The sequence below is a fragment of the Antechinus flavipes genome, chromosome 4 (genome assembly GCF_016432865.1).
Source record: "Antechinus flavipes isolate AdamAnt ecotype Samford, QLD, Australia chromosome 4, AdamAnt_v2, whole genome shotgun sequence".
NCBI classification, from domain to species: domain Eukaryota; kingdom Metazoa; phylum Chordata; class Mammalia; order Dasyuromorphia; family Dasyuridae; genus Antechinus; species Antechinus flavipes.
This window is the reverse complement of record NC_067401.1, coordinates 254675924-254696139: the sequence shown is the minus strand read 5'-3', so window position 1 is coordinate 254696139 and position 20216 is coordinate 254675924. Positions and strand designations below refer to the sequence as shown.

At 33.2% G+C, this 20216-nt stretch overlaps 1 protein-coding gene across 1 annotated transcript in view; it reads right to left on the bottom strand.

Moving 5' to 3' along the window:
- Positions 1-20216, bottom strand: part of LOC127561959 (cytochrome b5 reductase 4) — an 89301-nt gene that overhangs the window by 11289 nt on the left and 57796 nt on the right. The window contains exons 11-15 of the mRNA XM_051997336.1: positions 15994-16134; positions 13468-13620; positions 12348-12498; positions 11917-12003; positions 3532-3696 (exon numbers count right to left, since the gene is read on the bottom strand). Coding sequence (XP_051853296.1) covers positions 3532-3696; positions 11917-12003; positions 12348-12498; positions 13468-13620; positions 15994-16134 — 697 coding nt within the window. The remainder of the gene's footprint in view (positions 1-3531; positions 3697-11916; positions 12004-12347; positions 12499-13467; positions 13621-15993; positions 16135-20216) is intronic.

Genomic DNA, 20216 nt, shown 5'->3' with positions numbered 1-20216 from the left:
TGTTGGTTTCACCCCAACCAAGTTATGCAAACCACTCACCCTCAAGACCTTTGGGAATTGGTTTATCCTGAGTGATTTCTGCATGCACAGCACATGCATGAAGGTACAATCTCAACAAATGGATAAAGGTTCCTCCAGGTGTTGAATGCCCTCATTGGTAAACTTGCAGTTGAAATGTCTCCATGAAAATTCCATAGGCTTCAAGACAAGGAAGTTGGGTGCTTTCTTGTCTATCAGGTCAAAGTATATTAGAACTTGGACACCTTTTTTAGTTATTTTTTCCTCCTTAAAAAGGAATTCATAAATGGAATTTTTATATCAATACCTTAGCAGCTGCTATAGCACAGATGGAGTTGGGTCTAAAAAAGTATACAGTCAATTTGAATGGAATTCTTTTTCCTAGTTCCTCCTACTGGGTTATATTGGCAATATACAAAATGATAATTTTTTGTGGATTTACTATTTGAAGTTATTAACTATATCAAGTAATTCTTTTAGTTGAATCTCTAGGGTTGTCTAAGTATCATCTACAAAAGTAATGTTTCTTCTATAAAGTTTATTTGTGACTATTCCCTCCTGGATATTAACTGCTCTCTTACAGCCTTCTCTCCTTAGCCCTACCTGATTTCCTGTTGGATTATATTTCTAAACGTGTATGTGTGTGCGCATGTGCGTGTGCATGTACGCATGCTCCTTTGCTTGGTTCCAGTGAAAATAAAGGAAGAAAACGAAGCATTAATTGCCTATTATGTGCCAGGCACTGTGCTAAGTATTTTATAACTATTATCTTTACAAATATGATTACAAATGAGATTCACAAGATCTTCCTTCATCCTAATTCCTCCTCTAGATTTATATACTTTTCTTCTCACAAGTCATAGTAATGAGAGATAATAAGTTGCCTCTCCTCCTTTCTTGGTTATTTCTTCCACAATTTATTCCTTTGTCCTTTTACTTTTATATGTATATATGTTTATATGTATGATGTAGCACAGAGAGAATTAAATAACCAAATAAATGTAATTTAAATACAGACAAATAACTCCTGTAACTGTGAGAATTAATTATCTGCAACAAATTTAAAACCTTGGCCTGATTTCTTACTCCCATCCATTGCACTTGTAGACAACTTAAGTCCTCATTGTTCAGCTAAGGAAATGCCAATTCATTTTAATATAAACCTAAACAAACTAAGATCAAAAATACAAATCTCCTTCTAGACAATCATTCTAAAATATAAGAGAAGTTACATATGATAATGTATGTAATGTTATGTAATGTTTTAAATTAATTATACTATAAATGCATGTTTGCATATTCCTATATATTGTATATAGTATAGTCAGTTCTAAACATATGTAATATACACACGTGTGTATAAACAACCATATGATTTACTTCTCCTTCCATTAGCGCAGATTAAAATCCACATGACATAAAAGGTAATGCTCTAGGTTTCCTGAGGTATACAGAGGTTAAGTGACTCAAAGGTCTAGTAAGTGTCAGAAGGAGGGTTGAATGTGAGTCTTTCCTAATGTTGAACCTAAGCCTAATTATCATGCTAGGAGATTTTTCACAATTTTTTGTCACGGGCCCATATGACAGTCTCATGAAGACTATGGACTTCTCACAATATTTGTTTTTGATTCATAATTAGAGGAAATACCAAATGCCAGGTAGAAGTTTGTGCAAATGAAAATGGAATGATTTTTCTCTAAGATCAGAGACCCTTAGAAATCTATGCAAAAGAGTCCAGGCCCTATAGTTTAAGAAGTGTACCATATTGTTAGTAATGCAAAAAACATAATGCCTGCTAAAATGCATTCTCCACAATAGCTTTATTTTAAGAGCCTCATCAATCATGCTCTTCACTACTTGGATTAGAAAAAGCATAGAATATAAACAACCATTTGAAGGAATAACTTTACCTATTCTCAATAACATCACTTCAATATCCAAAACTTAGTCAAACCAAATGTGAAATGAAAACTTTTCTGCAAATCTCTATATGCAGAGATTTACTTACAATTATGAAATACTACTCAAAAAATTTTATTTTGGTCACATAAGAAAAAAAACCTGTGTGGCATATGGTAACAAATTACCATGCAAACTTATATATACACACAACACACACACACACACTATATATATATACACACATACACACAACACACACACACTATATATATATAAAATATATATATTATATATACATATAATATATATATATACACATATACATATATATATATCTACACATACCCATACACACACACACACACACACACACACACACACACACACACCCCAAACAAAGTTATACTTAGTTTTGGAACATTTCTCTTTTAAACTAATTTCATAGTTTCATAATTTTCATAAATTTCAAATGATGGATCTGTTTCTCTGAATATTTTCAAATATTATAAAATGCAATCAGACAAGAGGCATTTTTTAAAAAGTTTCTTCCCTCTCCTACTTTGTTCTTTTTTTTTTTTTTTTTTTTTTTGGGGGGGTGGGGGCAGCTGAAGTTAAGTCATTTGCCCAGGGTCACACAGCTAGTATGTATTAAAGTGTCTGAGGACAGATTTGAGTTCAGGGTTGGTGCTCTATCTATCTACTGCACCATCTAGCTGCTTCAGACAAGAGGCATTTTCAAATGCTCTTTTATGCTGTCTGCTACTATCAACTCCTGATTACTCACATATTGATTATTCTGTGTGTGGGGGGAAAATTCATGCTCTTGCTCCTTTCCCTCCTCATGTCTAGCTTTCAACCATTTTACTGTTTATTGGTACTTGCACCACTTGACAGTGAAGAGAAGAGGAAAGAACTAAAGCACAAGTCATTATGTTCCTTGTTGACATTTCAGTTAAATAGTAAGAGACTGAAATTAAATGGAGTTTGTGAATTTACCTACCATTCCTTTCTTTCAGCAGCTTGAATAATTTGGAGTTGTCCATCTCTTCTTTTCAAACAGAATAACATATGTTTTATACTCCCAACTATAACTTATAAAGGTGCACAAGATTCTTTTATGTTATCTCATTTAATTCTCCCAATTTTGTGAGGCTAATGTTTTATTATTATCCTCTTTTTACATATGAATAATTTGTGACTCAAAAAGGTTAAGTGTCTTGCCAGAAAAGAATTCCAAAGCAGGTCTTCCTGACTCTGGGCCTAGCCCTCTTATTCTCCTTGCCAGAAGTATCAAGCACATGGCGCCCCAACACCCCAAATGTAGACCAATCAAGCTTAAAGTGTAAATGGGAAACATTTCACAAGATAAATAAAAAGACAATAGAATTAAATATTAATATGTGGTTTTGAAGTAAATATACATCCACAGGGAACCTTATACTGATTTAGTACTCTCATTACCTCACTCTACCCTATCCCCCATATTTCTATCTGAGTTGACAACATAGCATTAAGCAATGTAACTACCTCTTAACTGCAGCTGTAGTATACCAAGATTATCTGTTTTTTTTTTTTTTATGGTTAGCAATATTTTTTAGTATTAACATTTACCTTGTTCCTTGTTCAGTGAATGATGCTGGCCCACAAATGCAGATAAGGACTCTAGAGTCTTCCAAGCTTCTTTTTACAAATTCCGAAAGAAGAGGTAATGAAATTCTTCCCTGTTTGCCTGTCCATTCACAGGTGGGCTCTGAGAGAATAAATTCAACTTCAAATCTACAAAAAGGACACAATTTTAAAAAACAAATATTTATTATGAGTTCTAAATGACAGAATTAGAGAGGCACTGAACCAGGTGTTGCAGTTGAAACAAAACAATTATTCTATAACAGGAGTCCCCAAACTTTTTAAAAAGGGGGCCAGTTCACTGTCCCTCAGACTGTTGGAGGGCCGGACTATAGTAAAAACAGAAACTTTGTTTTGTGGGCCTTTAAATAAAGAAACTTCATAACCTTGGGTGAGGGGAATAAACGTCCTCAGCTGCTGCATCTGGCCGCGGGCCATAGTTTGAGGACCCCTGTTTACAGGATAAAGGTTGAATGAAGATAGGTATATACAACATTAAATAAAACATATGAAATAATAGCCCTTACATTTATGTAATTCTCACCACATATTGTCTCACAAGATAAGTATGCACAACTATGTTGTACTATACTTAGGACTTAGAGAGGTGGAAAAACTTGTTAAAGGCCACAAAACTAATGAGTGAAAAAGTCAGGGCTCAAACCCCAGGCTTCTGAGTTCAAAGTCTTACAATTAGTCAATCAGTGCTTTCTTTAATTGACTTCTAGGGTATCATTTTTCTTTTCTCAGATTTCTTTTAATTTTTCTGAAGAGTAGGAAATTTAAGGTGTTTTCCAAGGAATATTTTAAGTTGCTGAACTCAAAATTCTAAATCCAAGCTTTTGATTTTATGAACACTAAGTAGAAATATTTTATCTTTTTCTCCAAATACAGCAGAAAACTGATTCAAAAACTAGGAATTCAGAACTCATATTTCTATTAATAATATTTTACCAACTATAGCAAATACAAACTACAAATGTTAACATAAAGAGTGACACTTAAAATGGAAACAATAAATGGAGACATTCACAATAAAGGTACCAAATACTCGACTAAAAGAAAGCTAATTTTCTCAGAAGCATAGTGACCTGTCACTTGAATTGCTAGTCAACAATATAATGAATTTAATACATCTAGTTATGCCTTCCTTCTTTTGATCCATTTCAGAAACAAAAACCAATGTTTTATCCACAATATTTATTTCAACAGTAATGAATCAAATCTGCTTCTAAATGTCTCAATGAACATTCAAAATGATTGCTGAAGAACAGCACCAAGTGACTTCTTGATTCTAAAGCACAAGAAAAAACAAAGTCAATGGTTTTCATTGTTGCAAAACAAGGGTATTGACACCATGATTGTATTACCATATTAATATGCCCTTGTTCATTTTACCAAATGTCATTAGTTTTCAACTAGTTTTCTTTCATAATGTTCCAATGCCTAGAAGAATGGTCAAACTTTAGTGAATAGTAAACACATGTTCCTGAAAAGAATGCTTCCAGAAAGATTATCCAATTTCAAATTGATACTTCATAATTAACTTTTAGAAATTTTAACAAAAGTAATTCACCTTATCTTTTTTGCTATAGGAACTCATTCACAAAGACCAGGATGCACAATCAATTAAAGATAGTCAACTGGAAGAGCAAAAACAATACTTTTTTTTTTTTTTTTTTGGCTGAGGCAACTGGGGTTAAGTGACTTGTCCAAGATCACACAACTAGGAAGTATTAAGTGTCTAAGATCAGATTTGAACTCGGGTTCTCCTGATTTCAGGGCTGGTGCTCTAGTTACTACACATCCTAGTTGCCTCGAAAAACAAATACATCTTAAAAACCGTCCATGAAGTAGAAAGATATATGGTTTGTTACATGAAGCAAAAGATAAGTATTAAACCCACACATTTATCAAGTGCCAGGAATTGAGCTAGGCATAGTGGGTTTCAAAGACAAAACAAATAGCTTCTCCTCCCAAAGAGTTTATATGTTATAGGCAGCAACACACACAAATTTTTATATACATATATATATGTGTGTGTGTGTGTGTGCATTATACATACACATATGTAAAGTGCACATACATAAAATACATGTGTATAAAACACATGTACATCCATCAACATATAAGGATATGGATACATGTAAATATAACTAAATCTATATCACATACATAGTTATCTCTTCCACATTTTGAGTTTCCCCAATGGGGTGTCAATAAATCATGGGTCAAGATAAGAAATCAAATAGAAATTTTGGGGGACTTTTGTGAATGCCAGCAAACAATACAGAAAAAGTTTAGAAACTCGGAAATGTATAAAATATTTGTGTATTATACAATATCAATATCCCATTAAAAAAAAAAACAGAAAAAATTTAGCCTTCTTCTCTGATATCAAGAGAGGTCACAAAATTTTACTTGGATTTTTCAGATTGTAGAGGTGCTGAGCCCCTAACCCCTGTGATGTGTAAGGGATAACTTTATGATTTTTGGGAAGGTGGGAAAGCACAAGCATATAAGGAGATCAGGAGAGACCTTACAGTGTTTAACCTGAACTCTAAAGGAAACTAGGGATTCTAACTGCTCCCTTTTAAGAGACAGTAGTAATATGGGAGTATATTCCAGGTACTAGGTACAATCAAAAAAAACTGTAACACCATTCTATTACCAAGTTGTATTACTAGGCTAAACCTAGACAAAGGAATGGAGAAGGGAAATGGATGTAATGTATAAAGAAAAGCAAGAAGGCTAACTTGGACAGACCAAAGAGTAGGTAAAGAGGAATAACATATAATAAGGCTAGAATGGTTGGCAAGAACTAGGTTAAGGGCTTAAATACCTGAGAAGTTTGAATTTGAATGGGGAAGTAATATGAAGCCACTGGAATTTACTGAGCAGAAAAATTTCCATAGTTACACTCATGTTTCAAGAGTATCAATTAGACAACAGAGTACAAAATGAATTGGAAAGGGAAGAGACATAAGATAAGAAGAACAATTAAAAGACTTTTGATATATTTACAAAATAATGTCTGTGAATACTCTGTTCTATTTTCCATGTGGCTATGAAACCTGAATAAGCTACAAAACTACAAGAGAAAATGCATAATCGTCAGTATTCTTTGCATTGGTGATAAGTATCCAAAGGTACTTATCTATTATATTTATTTATTATATTTCTTTCTGTAACATTCTAATTTCAGGGTACTAATAAAAGCATTTAGCCAATGACTGGCATATTCTCAAGAGCACCCAACAAATAAAAGATAATCAAATACCCTAAAGAAATGTTTTTCTTACACTTGATAACCAGTAGATTTACTCACATAATATCTAAAATTTTAATGTCAGTTTTTGAGTCCCAGGCCACAACTGCTATACAGATAGCAGAAAAAACAATAGGCCACTGTGTTATATGATAAAAAGGTTTATTCAATAGAAGGGTGCTAACAAGAAACTTTCCAACTTCACAGAGGAAAGGAGGAAAAGATTTTAATGGTGGCAAGTGTAAAAATTAGATACTTAATAAGAGATTTTTAACTCTGGAACAAACTACCACGGACTACTGAGCAAAGTCCTTTCCTGAAGACTTCTGAAAGAGGTAATGTACTGCCTAAAATGATTAGAGTAATAATAATGAACCTTCCATTTCTATAACACTTGAAGAGTCACAAAATACTTTTTTACAACAACATCTTCCTGGGCCTCAGTTTTTTCAATTGCATAACAAGAATAAAGTATTTATTTATTAAATTTATTTATTTATTTATTAAATACTTCATTCTTGTTATGCAATTGAAAAAACTGAGGCTCAGGAAGATGTTATGACTAGTCCACAGATAATGACAGAACTAGATTTTAAACATAGGTGACTCCCATTTATATAAAAATATTGTTAATTCACAAGATGTAAAGTAATATAAAAAATGTCAACAAATACTATATAATTATCAGGATGTACATACCCTAAAAATAAGCCTTCAAAAGTAACACAGTACATTAAAATGTAATCTATCAGCTTTGTCTGGGGAAAAAAAGACAACTTTGAGATATAAATACATCACATAGTTGCTAAGGAAAATTTAGCAAATAATTCAAGGCAAAACTTCTGGAAATCAATAATGGAATGAGGTCCAAGACTACTTTTTTACTGTTCTCTACTCAATTCCAATCTATTTTACTCTCCAAGATGTCTGGATTTTTGACAGAAGGCCTTGTAGTTCAGAAAGCCTGCATTCAAACCTTTCTCTGACACATTTTATCTATGTGATTATGGATAAATCACTTAATCTCTCAGTATTCCAGACAATTCTCTAAGCTTCTAAAGTTGATGATCTGCTTCAGTAGATAGAATTTCCCCACTAGGAATTTTAAGCTTCAATGAAATCACAGGTTTTAAAGACAGATTTTGACCTGGAAGGGTCTTTTGCAAAAGAAACTGGAGCCCAAAGAGATTAAATGTTTTACCTCATGATATGTATATAATGTATATAACCATAACATATAAAGTCATAGAATTTCAAACAAAAAGTTTAGGGAAATTTGCTGAAGTGACTATGCAGTTCATACACATAAAAGATGTTGTTATACATATAGTAAAGAGACAAACAAGTTTTCCCACTTCACTGGTTCTATAAAAGGGGAAATTAGAGGAGATGGACTATATGATTTCTAAGATACCTTAGTGATCTAATAATCTACTATTCTATGAGAGGGAATACAACCTCATAACTATATCTAAAAACAAAACAAAACAAACAAACAAAAAAAAACCTTGGAAGTTTCAGTAGCCTGCAAGTTCCATAAGTGAACTGTGTGACATGGTCACTACAACAGCCAATGCAATCACATAACTTAAAAGGAAGAGATGTAGCAAGCCTATCCCTGGCTCTAATCTGTCCACGTATTGAACACATGTTCGGTTCTTAGTAGAGATATCGGTCACATCTTAGTAAAGGTAGAGATACTGAGAAACTGAACAGCACATAAAAGACGATAGTGATGAACTTCATATCTTTTTAAAAAATGTCAATGGAACTGATATGGGGAGCCCCGAAACTCTCACTCTCTCTTTCTCTGACTTGGGGGGAAAGCTTGAGAAACTCCCTCAGAGAAGCTCTCCCCTGAGAGATCTGTCCTAGAGAATCAAGATAAAGTGCTTTCATTCTGTTATCTGGGTGAGACTAGTTGAGTCCAGGACCACTCTTACTTAGCTCAAGTTGGAGATCGAGATTTCTATCCCACCCTATTGAGTTGGAGATTAGTCCATGGGCACGCATTCAAATCGAAGACTCTCTATTCTGATTCCAACTCAAACTGCTCCCAGACCCCACCAAGAGCTACCCATATAACAAGTTTCCTTCAGCTCAATTCCTTGCAGAGGACTTAAAAGCAGGAATCATGCCAGGCCAAAGGACCTCCCTAGGAATAGCTGCCTGTGAGGGACTCTTTGCCAGCTGAAAGACATTCTCTTTTCAGCATTAACCTCTCTTTATCTCTCTCACTTTTCCCTTACAGCACTATATCCTCTTTACCTCTCTGTTGGGACTTCTCTGCAGATCTTTATCTCTCTGCTGGGACCTTGCCACTTGGAAGTCAGTCTTCCTAGCAAAGGCTAACTTACCAATGCCAAGTGCCAATAAACTTCATTTTGCCAGTTTAACTTTTCGGGTGCATAAATTCATTTTCAAAGAACCTGCACCAACCAGAAGGGGATTCCCACAACTCTCTGCCCTGCCTCAAAACTCATCAGGATTAATGATGTTTATCTGGAAAAGGGATATCGATGAGAAGAGAAGAAATTATCATTGAGATCTGTCCCCAAGTGTCTATAATATTATGTAGAAGAAAGATCAGAATTATTTTGTTGTTCTATTTTAATTTAGCCCCCCCAAAAAAAACTAGAAGCAGCTAATAAATATTACTTTATACTTCCACATACTAAAAACATTTCCTAACAGATATAGTTATTTCAAAGTCAAACAGGTCACTCTGAGAGAAACTGAGTTTCCTTTCATTTGAGCACTTCAAGTAAAGGCTGGATATTGTAGACGAGATTCTTGCCAAGACACAGCTTAGACAAGAATGCCTCACTTCCAGTCCAACTATGAGATGCAAGGGCATCACTCAACTAGCAAAAAATCTCCCTTGAGTCTATTCCCAGAGTTAATGGTCAAACACCTTTGTCTGGCCTTTAAGACCTTTTATGATCTGACACCACCTAGCTTTCTCATTGCATGTTATTCTCCCTCCAAAAAACTCTTGTCTAACCTACTCTATCTTTCAAATAAATTCTGTACTTTTCCCACCTCTCATTATCTCCATCTTCTAATGCCTTTACTCAACTTTTAAAATTGAACTTAAGTGGTTCCTTCTCCATAAAGCCTTTCTTATTCCTCACCATTCCTCATATTTTGTTAAGGATATCTTACACCACTTTGGAATTCATATAGCATTTTGTTTTCTACTTCTTTAATATCCTAACCATGCAATACTATGTTATAAATGTAATTTGTGTTTATGTCTTACCCTCCACACTAGATTATTAGCTTGATGAAGTCTTCCACTTTATTTAAGCAGTCTTTTCCCCAACGCCAAATACATTATTCTGCACATAACAGGTTCTTAATAGAATTTCAATTTACAGAGAAAACCCACGAAAAGATTTTCATAGAAGTACTACTGCTTTACAAATCTAGCTATGTTCCATTTAAATGTGTTTGAAAATGTACATTCTAGGGGGAAAGTAGGTTTGAAAATAAGCTGAAGGCTTTTAGAGGTTAGGCAAGAAACCAAAAGTATACAGATGTAAGTAATCAATTCTAGTTTTCCAAGTACAAGGAACTAAGGGAAAAGTGAGTCGGTTGAAGGAAAACCACAGGAGGCACATTAGGAAGTATATAAACACAAGATGGTTTAATTTCTTTTTCTTCTGGCTTGAGCCAGTCAAACCATATGGTGTAGGAGGGCAAGCATGTAAAATGGCTTTTTCTCTTCATGTAAAGAAACAGAGTAAAACTGGATAGCATGTACTGATTACAACTAGAGAAAGAAGGTGACTAAAAGCAAAGATTAAAGGAGAATGGACATTTTATAAGCTTTTGGCCCCTTAACTGCTCTAAGTCCTGGAGCCTGAGATCAGACGAAACAACTCATTAACAAAGAATAGCTACCAAATGTAATATACTATTACTTAGTGTAACACCTAACAAAAAGCAAGTTAGCAGAAATAATTTTTTACAGAAACAATTAGAAGGACTATGAAGACAGGTATACATTGTTAATAGAACAAGAAAGTAATTCAGAATTATGCTTTTTAAAAAGTTTAATCAAAACTAATCAATATATTGAGTCTGATAATGTTACACATCCACAGTTCTCTGCTTCTGGAGGGAAGATTGGAAGAGTAGTTCATTTCTTCTTTAAGGTAAAGCTTGGTTAGATGGTGTTTGGTTTCATCCATTGTTACTGGCTTTTTTTTCCCCATTTCCATTTTTGTATATTGTGTTTATTGCTTTCCTAATTCAATTTAACTTTGCACTATAACATACCATCATATTCACGTACCACAATTTATTTAGCCATTCCTCAATCACTGAAAATCTAACTTTTTTCAAGCTTTTTCCCTACTATGGAAACTGCTATTATATATATTTTGGTGTACATAAGACCTTTCTTATTTGTACATGCTAGTGGAATCACTGGGTCAAAAGGTAAGGAGGTTATTTTGGTAACTTTCTTAAAAATAAAACTCTAAATTTTGCCATCTGATTCTACTCCTGCCACTGGACTTCTTTTACACTAACCATTTCATTGGGAATACCATTCTACTTCCCATCTGACAAAGCAACTATCTCCCCTCAAAATCAACTGCAAGTTAACTTTTCCCAACACACTTTCTCTAAGAAGAAAAAAGTAAAATGAAGAGAGAAAAAAAAAAGCAGCCTACCCAAATCTCCCACAAACTTTCTCAAAAGTCTTATTTTATTCTTTTATGAAATCACAGATAACTATAACAATACTGTCTGTGCAAAATCTATAATATGATAAAAACAAGTATCACATGGTAATAATTTTTCTTCTTATTTATAACTTTATAAATGCAGCTAATTTAACATACAATATTATTAATGCTGAAAATGAGGTCAGAGGAGATAATGTTACCAATAATTGGCAACAACAATACTTTAATAACAATAAGTCAATATCACCTTGATAAAATCAACAGATTGTTTTTTTTCCAGAAAAATATATGAGTTTATAGGTTTTTTTTAATGTTTGTTTCAGACTCAGAGCTCCTATTCAATATAGCTGAATTCAGAATTCACTACCTATTTTTTCAGGTAATATATGGGCATTGCTTTAGTACCTTCTCTCCTCGTCTGCTAGCTGCTCCAATTGGTTCCTCCAAAGGATATCTCTTTCTGTCTTATTGAAGAACATCAGCTTCACTTTCCTAAAAGTAAATGTTATATTATACATCAACTCAAACTCTTTCAATTGAGTATTTAAATGAAGTAAAACTATGTTTAATAAAAGAGAAGTGATGATGAAAATCTGTTATGCTTCAAGGTGATCACATGGAACAAAGTAAAGTGAAATGAAAGTACCAACTTGCTTAATGATCAAGTTGAAGCCAAAGGAAGAATGAGAAATGATTGGCAGGATAATAAAAACATTTTGGAAATTTTATTCCAATATTAAAATCAGAGAGAAGTGGTATAATTGAGCTTCAGAAAGTGTATTAAATCAAATTGTTAATCTTGTATTTTTTAAAATTTACATATAAAATTTACATACCTGAGATTGGTTATATTTGTCAAAGCATAATTCAATATTTTAATCATTGGTGTGAAGCCTGTTCCAGCTGCCACTAAGAAGAGTTCTTCTAAATCTTGGAGCTGAGATTTTTTAAAGGTGCCCTCAGGATTACTCAAAGAAACACAATCTCCTAAAAAAAAAATTATGAGAAAATGAAAGAAAATACTACAAAGTCAAAGATAATAAAGGTTTTTCATAACATAACAGGATTCCTGACTGCCAACTATATACTATCAAAATTTGTATAATATAGTTATGTTACTAATGAGGAAGTGCACAAGACTGTAATTTTACTAAATATCCTCTCCCATATTATTCATTTTGTAAAACCCATGGTTTTCAAATTGTAAAAAACTGGCAACAAGTAACTAGCAATAATATAGCACTGAATGGCAGTTCAATATGATTATAAACTTTACAGTGCTATAATTTACTATGCTGCAGGCCAAGTGCAAGATACATTACTAGATACTCATTAAAAGCTTGCTGATTCATAGGAGGAAAGAATACAGAAATATCATAAAACCGCAGGCTAATCAGGTTAATGGTTTCAATCTTTCTTTCAGCAAATATTTTAATATCACTAACAAGAAAAATCTAACAGGTTACTACTTCATTTCCTTTTATTTTTCCTAAAGCTAAATTCCAAAAATGAAAACAAAACTATCATATATGAATCTATAATCTGGAGGGGCCATTCTGCAATCTAAGGAGTCTGGATGACTGAGTTCAAACGTCCTTTCTGCAAATCATAAAGTATTACTTTAATAAGAAAATGACCCCCAGAATGAGTACCTAGGAAAAAGCAAGTCATATGATTTAAAATTGCTCAAACTGAGCAATATGAATGAAATATTTTCACTCCTTCCACAGCAATGGCAATTTGGAATCAAGTTTTAGGTATGTACTTAGGAAAAGGGAGTGTCACATTAATCATAAATAAAAAAGCTTAAAGAGAGATAAAAGAACAAGGACTGAGAGAAGAGGGATTGGACAGAATAGAATCAAAGCTGAAAGATACAAACTTCTTTATAATTGTTGAAGAATGAATTAAAGCCCCCCCAAAAGCAGTAAGAAAATAAAATGCACAAATGCTTACCAATTTGAAGACAATCAAAATGTGGCGTGAAAAGTCCAGTGTGATAGATTTTAACCATAATATAGATATATTTGTTATTAGGATGAAGTGATTCCTTTAAATTTGAATGTAAGGTCTCTAATATAGGTGTATACGGTTTCACTATTTCTGTACCTGGAAGAAGCCAAAACCAAAGATATGCAAGTGTAAAAAATATGATGACACAACTATATAGTATATTTAAATGTTTGATATAAACATGCTGCTTTATTATTATTATTTTCAAATGGGTCACTGCTAGAAATTACTTATTATATATTTGATTTTTTTAGGATAAGATGTCATAATTGAATAGTAGCAAAAGATTTATGTAAATAAGTTTGGTCAATTTCTTTCCTAATATAGTATACTATAGCACGGATAGGCCAAAATCTGCCTCTGAGGAATGGGGCCACTGGAGCAGCAGCCTGTACCAAAATTGTTACATAATCATACCATCCAGAATAGAATCAACTTTCATGATCCAGTTGTAACAATGAAAATTACAAAATTATCTTAACCATGTCATCCATAAGAACAAAATAAGGAAAAAATAAATGTATAATTTTTTTTATAATATTTGGTCTAATCAGTCTAAAAGAGTAAAAGTTAACATGTATATAGTATCTAAGTTGTCAAAAGTCTTCAAAGGGCTTCTCAAGTTTTTCTGGTTCAACAAAATGCCATCTCTCTATAAGTTATATTTTAGTAAAGATACTACAAAGAAAATGACATTTTTTTAAGCAGTATTCTCAACATTAAAAACTATTTAGAGAAAAACTAAAAAATCTATTGAGCAAAGCATGGTATTATTTCTCTAATTTTCATTATTCAATACAGTCATACTTAATAAGTTCCTCCTATGTACAGACTACTATACTAGGCCATAGTGAAGATATAAGCACCAGGACAAAATCTTACATAAACATAATCTTTTCTAGTCCAGAGCTATGCATACAGTTGGTAATTAACAAATACACTGAATTCCAGAAGATAAATAAGGTCCCTGAAAAGGAATCACAATTATAAAAATATTTATAGCAGCTCTTTTTCATGGTGGCAAAGTATTGGAAATTGAGGGGATGTTCATCAACTGGGGAATGGCTGAATAAGTTGTGGTATATATATGTAATGAAATATTATTATGCCATTAGAAATGATGAGCATAAAAACATGGAAAGACTTAGATGAACTGATTCTAAGTGAAGTAAGAACCACCAGAAAAACTGTATATACCAACAGCAACATTGGGCAATGATCAACTATCATAGACTTAGCTCTTCTCAGCAATACAATGATTCAAGACAATTCAAAAAGATTCATGATGGAAATGTTAAACATAATCAGGGAAAGAATTGTGGAGTCTGACTGCATATTAAAGCATACTATTTTCACTTTTTTGGGTTTTTTTTTCTTTCTTATGATTTTTTCCTTTTGTTCTTATTCTTTTATGACATGACTAATGTGGAAATAACATGATTTTATATATATGAGCTATCAGACTGTTGTCTTGGGGAGGGGATATAGAAAGAAGGAAGGAAGAAAAAATTACAACTCAAAATCTTACAAAAATAAATGCTGAAAACAAAAAAAAATTTTTTTAAGGACAAAGTCCTTGCCACATGTAGTTTACAATTAGGAAAACAACGCTTTGGATATGCATTCAAACACAGTGTTGTCCAAAAGTCAACTAAATCTAATGCCAACCATACCAACTCATTGATATGGTGCTTTAAAACATTTTTTTCCCCTTGCACCATGTAAGGTAAGCACAACAAGTACATAGTATCCTAATTTAAAGATGAGAAAACGGGCTAAAATGATAAAATGAAGGCCCAGATACATAAAATTAAGGGGCAAGAAGAGTAAAGAAGATGCAGACTAATAAAAATCAGGCTTCTTCCTTGCCAAAAAACAAAATCTGAGATGGATCACAAAGATCTTTAAAAGTTATTAGTTAATATACAAGCAACACATGCTGGCAGGAAACAAATGACTCAGAAAGGATTTTTTAAAATTTGGTAAATGTCAAAACTACAAATGGCTATTTAAGAGAAGCTGGAATATATTTCACCTTTAATACTAAAATCAAGGAAGATTCAGAATCACAAGAACTTTGTGAGAGACTATCTTTGGTTTTTCTTTATGTCCCCAGAACATAGCCTAGTGCTTGGCACACCAGAGGCACTTAATAAATTTTTACTAACTAATTACATTGTCTAGAACACAAGATGGCAATTTCTTTAATTCTATTATTAAAGCTATAACATTTCTAATATGTATATAAAAGAATGCTGAAGCATATATTTAGTAAAGCCTTCATCTATTTTTAATATTTAGCATCTAGCAATCACAATCTAAATTTAGCAAGTCAGGAAAATGTGCTGTCTCAAAAAACACAAGACAAAACACACTGAACTCATTCCATAAAATTAAACTCTTAAAAGTATGTAATTTTACGATATGAAATGATTTTTAAAATTATCCCTCAGTTTCCATACAACTTACCTGTAACAGTTTGCTTGAGGTAAACATGGTGCCCAATAGGCACCTGAAGATGAGTACCTGGTGGCAGCATTAAGCAGTAAAGTTTGGTATCATGAGTAACATCCACTTTGGAGATCAGCTGGCACTTTCTATAGTACAGCCCTAGAAAAATGATTCAGCTTTTCTTATTCTTGAATATATTTAACAAGTTATTACTCTCTAAGACTAACTTATAAAAAAGTTGTTGAATTTTATAAAAAAGGTAGTTCCATCATCAATGAAATTTCCAATCTATATCCTATCTTCATCTTTCCCTCCACCCATAAAAAAAAAAAAAGATAAAAAGCAAATACAACTTCACTTGTTTCCATGAACCAAGAAGTCAATAACTACATTGGCTAATTTGAGTTTTTCATTTATCAAAATATTTTTTAAATTCTGTATAGTAAATATTTTTCTCAACATTTTCCCCTTTGATTGTTGTTTACTAAAGTCTATTTCCAAGTATTTTTTGAATTTTAGAAAATAAACTAAAAATGGATCAGTAAATAACACAATTCTAACAAAAACTAAGTTTGGTTTTATAATACAAGCAGTACTCTTTTAAACGTTTTTTAGTAGAACTATAATTAATACATACAATTGAAATAACCATGAATATACTATATGCATTCGAAAATCCTAAATAACTTATATAAAATCTTTCTAAAACTCATGAATATCTGTTTCTTGGGGGATATGAAATTAAATATAAACTGAAAAAAATAAAAATCCTGTTACATACACTAGTATTCTCTGTCAAGAGCAAAGAAAGCCCTCAACAGATCCCCTGGATCAACTTACAGGAGGTCATGGACAAAAGTTGCACAGGATGGGGAGGCATGGATAGGTTGAAACCTGCAGCACTGGAGGGAATACCATTATCAAAAGATTCAGACACTCATAAGAATATTTCAGCATATTTGATCTTACAAATCTAAGTCAAACCTGAACAACCTAATTCCAAATTAAAAAAAAAAAATTCACAAAATATATGCAAAATTTAAAAATTATCCATGAAATATGACTATTCTAAGAATTCCTCTAATTTATGACTGATTCAGTGGAATTTTGTTACAAAGATATGTTAAAATTCCAGCCTAGTCACCTGTCTCACCCATTTGACTTTATTAGTATTTCTCTGGCCTTAGATCCCTTACTTGTGAAATAAGGGTGTAGGTCTAGATGACAACTCCCTTCTTGGCTCTAAATATATGGCTGGGATCTGTTTTTTAAAAAACTATGATTTTCTCCTGAACTAGTAAAATTTTGCCCTAAGCTATTATTGACTCTTTCTGGTCACAGAACCTGCTTTCTTTTGACATTCTTTACTCCAACCTTGCTTTAAACAATTACAAGTAATAAAGTATGTTTTAAAAAGAAATTCAAGGTTTTGAAAAACAAATTATTTTGGGGATAGAAATCTGAAGCACTTTTTAGTCATTTTAACATTTCTCCCATAAGACAAATTCCAACCATTCTGATGTCTTCCTCTGGAATGTAGCTGTCTCTTAGTTCCTGGTTATCAAACCAGCAGAAAGCAAGTTCTGGTAGCTCCTATACCAAATCAAAAGGTTCCAATGGTATACTGGCTTAGTTAAGTGTGAAGAGGATCAATATCAGAAAGCTAATAATAATGAGACAATTTGAAGTAACAAAATGTTTGGCTAAATGCTCACAAAACATGACTATAGGTCAGCAGAAAGGACAAGGAGAAAACATGCAAAACCTAAACTCATAAGTTCTAAATGGCCTCTGTGTTAGTTTTTGCTAAAAGTAGGATATCTGAATTACATTCTCCATCCTCAGGAGTACCATTTAACAAATTACCGCTAAGATATGCCAAATGACACTTAATGGCTTAACATTAATTTATACCCAAAGTACTTAAATAGAGAGATTAACTTCAATCAAAGTTGAATAAGTATTCCTATGACATTTCTTGACAGAAACTTCATTATCAACAGTATAAATAATAGAGCAGGCATGGAAGATATGTTGTATAATGTCAGAAGATAAAATGTTAATGACTCAAAAATATCATTCTGAAACAGTTACTCCTCAAATTGAAGCAATTACCTTCTACTTCCAGTGAAACATAATTCTAGTTCCAGGAATTGAAGTCCAAGTTGTTTTAAGGGGCTTTCCCACTGTCATAAAAGCAATAAAGTAGTAGAACTAAGATGTGGCATACGGCCATTTGAATTGTAATTATTTGAGGAGAGAATTGATTCATTCACACACACACACACACACACACAGAGGCAGCTAGGTGGTAAAGTGGATAGAGCACCAACCCTGAAGTCAGAAGGGATCTTAGTTCAAATCTGGCCTCACAGACACTTAACACTTCCTACCTGTGTGACCCTGAGCAAGTCGTTTAACCCAATTGTCTCAGCAGGAGAAAAAAATTTTAGCAAGAACTTCAATGGCCTCTCCTAGTCCTTGATCAGAAACAGTTCACAAACAAAGGCAAATTTGACTTCACAGCTATCAATAAAACTTGTTGGACTGAGAGCCCAATTGGAACATGGATTTGGATGGATAATGCCTTATTCTGAAGAAACAAAACAAGTAAAAGAGGGTAGGATGGCTAACTTACAAGAGAAAAATCCAAGAACCACGTGAGGGAAACATGGTGAAGAGTATTTGGGTGACAGTCAAAGGGAGTTGGAAAGCTGGAAATGATTTTTTTGTTTTAGTCACTGGAGTATAATTTGCCTTTAATCACTTGAACAGAAAGAAGAAATATTTAGATGACAATCTAAACAAATCACATACTTGGCATAGAGGCATTATATAGTTGTGATAAAGAACTTTTGCTAGACATTTGCTGGAACTTTCTCTCCTCTTCCTCTTCCTCTCCCTCACTTCTTTGTCGTCCCCCCCCCTTCTCTCTCTTTCTATCTCTCTATGTCTCTCTCTCTCTCTCTTTCTCTATGACACAATTCTTGCTAACAAAGAATCAGTTGCTAGGGTGTAAATGATGGAAACCCTAGGATAAAGAGGCCACTCATCCTTAAAATTAATGACAGAAGAGTAAAATTAAGTATAAATATGACATACACTCTAGATTTCAATGGGTTCAGAGGCAATATAGGTGGACTGCCATGGACTTGCAAGAATAAAGAGAGTATCCCATGCTTCAGGGCAAGTCAGCCCAGGAATGATATGAGGTACTCAAGAATGAAATTCTGGAGACAGAAAGAAAAAAGATTCAATAAGAAGTCAAAATGCAACTGTCTGAAGAGACTGATGTGAATTTATAGAGAATTAATTAACTAAATTAGTTTTTAAAAATAAATATGAAAGGGCAGCTATTTGATGTAGTAGACAGAGCACCAGCCTTGAAGTCAAAAGGACCTGAATTCAAATCGGGTCTCAGGCACTTAACACATCCTGGCTGTGTGACTTAAACCCCATGGGAAACTCACTTAACCCCAATTGCTTCAGCAGTAAAAAAAAAAAAAAAAAAAAAGAAAGAAAATGAAAGAAGATCAATATGGATGACAAGGTTCTATAAAACTAGTGTGAGAAATACTAAAATTCAGATTATTTAAATGAAATTGACAAGAAAAACTAAAGACAAGAAGAGAAGCTTAAAATAGCAATGAGAGAAAAAGAAAAATCAAAGAAGGGCCAGACCCTTTGCTTGAAGTGGATGCAATAATGGTAACAGACAGCAGGAAGATGGTAGAACTGCTTTCTTTTGTTTCTGTTTCTTCTACAGAGAAAGGACCTTCACTCTGGAAAGGACAGAACAAAAACGACTAAAAGGGAACAAATGCTTCAGGTAAGAAAGTTGATAGTAAAATAGCACTTCACTGCTATTGATGAATTCATGTTACCTGGCCAAGATGAATTATATCCTTTGCTACTAAAAGATATAACAGAGATGAGAACACAACCACTATGAGTGATATTTGAAAGGCTATGGAAAACAAGAATGGTACCATGAGATTGGAGAAAGGCAAATGCTTCAATTTGTACAACAGGGAAGAGTAGAAAGTCTACAAAGTAAAGGAAAGTCAGTTTTGCTTTGATTTCTGGGGAAATTCTTGAAAGGATCATTAAAAAGATGGCTGGTGCATATCTAGAAAGGAAAACAGTGATTTCAAAGAACTGGCATAGCTTTATCAGGACTAAGTTGTATCAGACTAACAATCTTTCCTTTTTTGATAAGACTAACAGATAAAGGGAATACT